General features: G+C 50.4%; 1 protein-coding gene and 1 long non-coding RNA gene across 4 annotated transcripts in view; one reads left to right on the top strand and one right to left on the bottom strand.

Annotated features, from left to right (window-relative positions):
* slc44a1b (solute carrier family 44 member 1b) overlaps window positions 1-6,146 on the bottom strand; it is a 28,694-nt gene that overhangs the window by 7,498 nt on the left and 15,050 nt on the right. For all 3 annotated transcript variants that reach the window (XM_046030777.1, XM_046030775.1, XM_046030776.1), the window contains exons 6-13: window positions 5,738-5,907; window positions 5,510-5,599; window positions 4,520-4,680; window positions 4,160-4,346; window positions 1,805-1,973; window positions 1,520-1,676; window positions 1,352-1,435; window positions 1,129-1,266 (exon numbers count right to left, since the gene is read on the bottom strand). In XM_046030777.1, the coding sequence (XP_045886733.1) occupies window positions 1,129-1,266; window positions 1,352-1,435; window positions 1,520-1,676; window positions 1,805-1,973; window positions 4,160-4,346; window positions 4,520-4,680; window positions 5,510-5,599; window positions 5,738-5,907 (1,156 nt within the window). The remainder of the gene's footprint in view (window positions 1-1,128; window positions 1,267-1,351; window positions 1,436-1,519; window positions 1,677-1,804; window positions 1,974-4,159; window positions 4,347-4,519; window positions 4,681-5,509; window positions 5,600-5,737; window positions 5,908-6,146) is intronic.
* Window positions 1,017-6,146, top strand: part of LOC123957755 — a 7,085-nt gene continuing 1,955 nt past the window's right edge. The window contains exon 1 of the long non-coding RNA XR_006821880.1: window positions 1,017-1,487. This is a non-coding gene — a long non-coding RNA (uncharacterized LOC123957755). The remainder of the gene's footprint in view (window positions 1,488-6,146) is intronic.

The raw sequence follows: 6,146 nt of genomic DNA, 5'->3' as shown, positions 1-6,146 counted from the left end.
CCGGCGAACGCCGTCGACGTCACGATCAGGATCTGAGGTAACACACAGATTTAAAGGTGTGGGAGACAGACGGCGTCCTTACATCTGGAGTTTGAGAACAATCTTCATATAAATGTCAAAGAAACTGAAAATTCTGAGAATAAAGAACAAAAACAGAGAATTCAGTCCACCAGAGACACCCGGACCGCCCGCCTCATTTACCCTGGGGACGCAGGGGACATGTCCCCACCGCTTTCTGAAAGCATTTGTTAAAAATGTTCTGAAAAATAGCAACTACAAAAAAGTTAAATAACAAATGTTAGTGTTATGAGAGAGTTTTGGCACAATAAGAAAACATATAATGAAATGTAAATATAGAAAGAAACAGATCTGCATTGTCCAAAAAAACTATTTACTGATTACTGCATTTTACTCATTTTACTTATTTTGTTCCCCTTTATATAAATAAAGACATTTATTGGTGCAGAAAATGTCTCCAGAATGCAGGAAATGAAGTAATTAATGCTCAAAATCCTCTGGGGGAGGAGCCTCAGTCCCCCCCAGTCGTATATTTCATCAATGAATATTTCTTACAGTGAGCTGAGATCAGTGAGTGATCAGGCGATAGTGACGTTCCAACTTTGAGCAGCTGGAGAAAACTGCGGCCGCCGGACTCAGCGCCTGCAGCCGCCTTGCTCCTGCGAGGTTTTAATGTCATGTGACACGGTGAGGTTTTGCAGCGCCGGTGAAAGTCGGAGCCAGCATGCTTCCCGTTACGTCAGCGCTGCGCAGCGCCGCAGGAAGTCAAACGCACCTAATGTCTGTGATCTTTCCTGTAGCGCCGCCATCAGGACAGACTGTGCATGTCAGTATGAACCAACCCTAAATACACTTCCTGTGTCGTGTTCTTCTTCTGTCTCCTCACAGCGCTTCCTTCTCTCCCCAGATATTTACCTGACTGATGCTGCGCACGCTAACAGCTCCTACTGGTATCTGTAGTGACTCGCACTGAAGCTCGTACGTTGCTCCTCAAATGAAAGTCGCGTCTGTGAAATGAGTAAATGTAAATCTTGACTCGGTCAGTTTGGTTTATTTGGCCCACTGGATCAGAACCAGCTGGTCGGAAACGCCCGTGAGATCCGTACTCACCTTCCCCAGGAAGAGCACAAAGTCTCCGACGGCGTTGATTGTGGCGACGCGCAGAGCGTTCTCCACCAGGATCACGAAGGCGTCGCGTGCAGACGTGCAGAAACTGGTGCTGTTGATGGCCGTGGCTGCATATGCATTCTGGGAAATAAGAGCACAGGTGAGACGTCAGGATGAAACCGGACGAAGAGGAGGAGGAGGAGGAGGAGGAAGGTCTGAGTGTTACCTGGTTGAGATAGTTGAGGCACTTCTCCAAACACCACAGACAGCAGATACACGTCTTCAGCAGACAGCGAGCGCACGCGTTCTCCTGCGACACAGACGGAACACGATGAAAAACCAAACCAGCAGATCAGAATCAGGTGAGTCCGACAGGTGAGTCCCGGTTCTGTACCTTTCCTTTGAGCTGGTTGTGGATGTACATGAGGACGAGTCTGGGGACCTTGACCAGCGTGATGATGAAGGATCCCTTAGCGACGGTGCCCAGGTGATACCTGACCAGCCTCAGGACTGAAGACAGGATCGGGGTCACCGGGAGCCGGTTCTTGTCCCTGAAACACAAAGTCCTCATTAATGTGGTTCACATGTTGACCCCTCTGCCTGTGCGGGACGTTAGCGTAAAGACTGGAACCAGCTAGCCTGGCTCAGTCCAGAGAGAGTCCACCAGGTGTGGGCTCACCTGGTGAAGTAGTAAGTGACCACGGCTCCGGCCACAGTCATCTGCTGGCAGGCCAGGATGAACTCAGTGATCCAGACCAGACCCACAGCGTGGTACCAGGTCAGGTACTGCAGAGGCCCCGTCAGCCTGAACTCCGTCAGACCCGTCTCCTCGTTCTGGACCGGGTTACCTGCAGAACCACAGACGCCCCAACATCAGGTTTTCAACTGCTTTGTTTTCCCTCTTAAACACAAACTCTACGTTTTGGAAACTACAGTTCCCATAATGCTTTGAGGGACGTAGAACGTCACCATGGAGTCAGCAGCTTGTTGATGCACGAGAACATCTTTACACCCCGCGCTGCGTTTCAGAGATGATCATCTGGAGATGAAAACATAACGAGCTGCGACGGTTCATCTATTAAAACTACGATCAGCAGCTCTGCTGATAATCCATGAAGCATTCGATGGTTCCGGCTCCTCAGAGGGGAGAACCTGCTGCTTTTCTTTAGAGTAAATTATTTTTGGTGTTCGTCGCCTGGAGCTTCAGAATATTTGTGATGTTTTATGGACCTCATGGTTCCCCGAAGTCGTGTCTGCAAACTAACTAGAGCCCAGCAGATATTATCGGCCGATATGAGCTAAATGCATTTAATTGGTGTTTATATCAGCAGATGTTTGATTATTGATAAAGAGACTTCACTCAGGTCGTCAGTGTTTAACGGCAGTTTAACGTTACAGTAGCTGGGTGCTGTAGGTACCAGATCTGCTCGGGGGCCTGGGCCTGTCGATAACGTCACGTAACGTGATGACGTGGCAGATTGTGATTGGTTGTACGTCGGAGTGTTTACGGATATAGTTTTAACGGCACCTCGGATCGACTATGGAGACCCCAGAGTATAAGTTCCCCCAGAGCCGTTAAATAAGATTATTTAACGGTTCTGGGAGAACTTATACAATGAAACCAGCTGTGTGTTAATGTTACAACGCTAATGTTAGCTGCCGATCACGTTAAGCTAACGGTAGCTAACTTAAGCTACTCGGACAAACTACAGTACATTGTGCCCCGGTTATTAATGTAGGTATCAGATCTGCTCGCGGTCTTTATTCAATATTTTTGCTTTTATTTCACATTTGCTTTGGCAATATGGCAATAACGTACACGCACGCACGTTAGCTTAAGTGGATCGGCAGCTAACATTAGCATCGTAACATTAATTCACCGAAAACTAGTATCCGTAAACACTACGACATCCAGCCAATCACCATCTGCCACGTCGTCACACAAACGTACAGCCAATCACGTTATGTGACGTCACCAGCAGGCGCAGACCCCCGAGCAGCAGGGGGCGTGTCTGAAATGGTTAAACCAGAAGGGAACACGTGAATAAACATGAGCTGAACGAGAATCTAACACGGTTTCCTGTAGCTCCTCTCTGTGTGACGTTGTGTCACGTGTGGAACGCCGTAGTCAGAGCTGGAACGCGTCTGGTTATAACGTTAGTTGCAGGAAATCTCTTGTTTCAGATGCATTCAGCAGCAGCTCACTGTATCGTAGACGTCGTGTTGCAGAGCCAGCTGGTGGTTCAGAAATGGTTCCTCGTGGATTCGGATGTTATTAAAGAGTGCTGGTCCAGAGATAAACTAGTTGTGAAGATGCTCCATTGGATGTGGTTATTAGGGCAGATTAAAATACACACAGCCTGCGCTTCTTCTCTTTCAGCCGTCTGTTTGCAGCTGCAGCTTCCTGCAGCAAATGTTTACATGATAAGTTGTAGAAACTGTAATCTATTTTATTAACTTAATGCATTTAGGAAAAGGTTCTATCGCCCACATACAGAACAGCTTTCACCATCGGCCTGTGATCCAAACAAAAGTGTAGTTTGGATCATTCTCAACATCGGCCCCCAAAAACCAAATCAGTCGGGCTCCGCTGTAAACACATGTCTGCGACACAATATTGGGTTTATAAGGTGTAGCCCGCCTTTTTCCCTGTGTCAGCTGGGATTGGCTCCACCCCCCCGCGACCCCATACGCAGGATAAGCGGCTAACGATGAGAGAGAGATCTCTGATCTTTATTTCCCAAATCTCGGGACAGGTTCAAACATTTCCAGACCTGAAGGAGTCTTCAGGTCTGGAAATGTTTGGTTTTAATACTTTATTGAATTTGCCCGTTTCCCCCGTCCTGATTAGGAGCAGTGGGCCGCCATCGTGTTCAGGTCCTTGCTCAAAGGCACCTTCAGCAAAGGTTCGTGCTGGACTCGATCCGGCGACCCACCAGTCCCAACAGATTGAGCAAAAGCAAATGGCGCCCCTGGGATGATCAGCTGATGGAAGGAACGGCAGGATGACGACGGCCGCGGTGTTTAAACTGACCTGTGGTGCCCAGGAAGAGCAGGACCAGGATCCAGTAGATCCAGAAGAGCAGGAGGGCGAGGAAGGTGACGAAGGGCTGCAGGGTGAGCAGGGGCAGGTGGATGAAGACCTTCCCCGCCACGTGGAACAGAGCGATGGTCAGAGCGACTCGCTTCCTCATGAACAGCATCAACAGCAGCAGGATGATCTGAGAAGAAGAAGAAGAGGAGCTGAGAGCGCCGCCTGCTGGAAAGTTTAATATTTCACTTTCTCATCTACATTCACTCTGAACAGGAAGGAAACCCAAAGTAAGCAGCTTTAATTCAGATATTTCCCCTCTGACGATCAAAACAGTCTCAGCAGACCCCCCCTCACACGTACGGTGAAGACGGTGGCAGCTGCGGCGTAGACGAGCAGCGCCTGGCCGCCGTCTCTGCTGATCTCCACCTCTTCCTTGGCCTCCTCCTTGGTCACCTTCGTGGCGGTGTCGTTCCCGTACAGCCGGTGGTCGATGTAGAGCCACCAGAGGACGCTGGTCCCCGCTGGAACAGACACAAGACCGACTTACAGTCAGACCGCCGTTCAGTTCATTAAAAAAGACAGAGCGGGCTTTAACGGGTGGTTTCAGTGTTTTTAAACGTGCTCCCTGCTTCCACATGTTGGTGCTGAAATGATTTGTAGATCCAGAAGCTTCAGCTGGACCGGCTGCAGCGGATTCCTTCCTGTCAACATGGCGTCCACAGAAAGAGCTTCTTGTTGCCCCCCACAGGCTCAGACTGTTTCTCCAGGTGTCATGGGAAGGATCCCTACGAGGGACTCCAGGGGACCCCCTTTGTTTCTATCAGGAGGTCTCGCTCTGAAATCTGCTGAGAGGCGAGTTGTTGCAGGAAGATCAGCTGCTAGTAGGGATGTCACGGGAACCAAGTCCAAACTAAAGTTCTGAAAACATGTCGGTACTTGTTTTGGATGGCGGCAGGTGCAGCCGCCGCAGCTCCGCCTGGGATTTACTGTTTTGTATTTTCCCGTGGGATCGGATCTGTTATTGATCAATTTCAGGCACCGTGACATCACTCTGAAAGACCTTATTTTCTAGCGTTGCTCCAACACGGCAAACTCCTCCCCCTTGTTTCCAGCAGGGGTCGCTCGTAGGGATCCTTTCCGCGATGCTGTCAGACTCCTGGTGTCACGGTAGACGGCACGCCCGGCCGAAGCGTCTGCTGCACCTACGAGTCATTTCAGCACCAAGACGCGTGGAAACAGGACCCAGGGTTAAAAATACCGTGGTCCCCCTTTCAGACAGAACGAGATCCGTTTCCTTCTGGAGTGAAACCAGAGAAACATTTCAGCAGAGTAAACAGGAAGTGACCTCACCGAGGGATCCGAGGACGACCAGCGAGGTGAGGATCCAGACGAGGACGGCTGAGATGTAGCGAATGATCACCATGAGGATCATAGAGAGGACTGACAGACAGGAAGAGGTCAGAGGTCAGAGGAACCTGAACTGACACTGAGCTGCTGAACTTACATAACATCTAACAAAACTGTAAGAACCAGCTGAGGGCTGAACAGGTCTCTGAGCTCAGTGATGATGCTTCTCACCCAGAGCGAGGACACACAGTCCGATGATGATCTCTTTACTGGCGGCGACGCCGGCGATCAGTCGGTGCAGGACGCTGTTATCGCTGACAAACGTCACCACGGCCTCCGCAAACTTCGCATAACAGGAAACATCCAGCGGAGTGCAGCGGTTAAACACCGGCAGCGGCTTACTGAGGAGACACAGGGGTCAGAGGTCAGGGAGGTCAGGTGTCAGGAGGGTTAGAGGTTGGGGGGTCCGAGGTTGAGGGGTCAGAGGTCAGGGAGGTCAGGAGGGTCAGAGGTTGGGGGGTCAGAGGTCAGGTGTCAGGAGGGTCAGAGGTCAGAGGTCAGGTGTCAGGAGGGTCAGAGGTCAGGGAGGTCAGGGTCAGGAGGGTCAGAGGTTGGGGGGTCCGAGGTTGAGGGGTCAGAG

The sequence above is a fragment of the Micropterus dolomieu genome, linkage group LG19 (assembly GCF_021292245.1).
Source record: "Micropterus dolomieu isolate WLL.071019.BEF.003 ecotype Adirondacks linkage group LG19, ASM2129224v1, whole genome shotgun sequence".
NCBI lineage: Eukaryota > Metazoa > Chordata > Actinopteri > Centrarchiformes > Centrarchidae > Micropterus > Micropterus dolomieu.
Note: the sequence above shows the minus strand (reverse complement) of the source record. Positions and strands in the feature narration are given on the sequence as shown.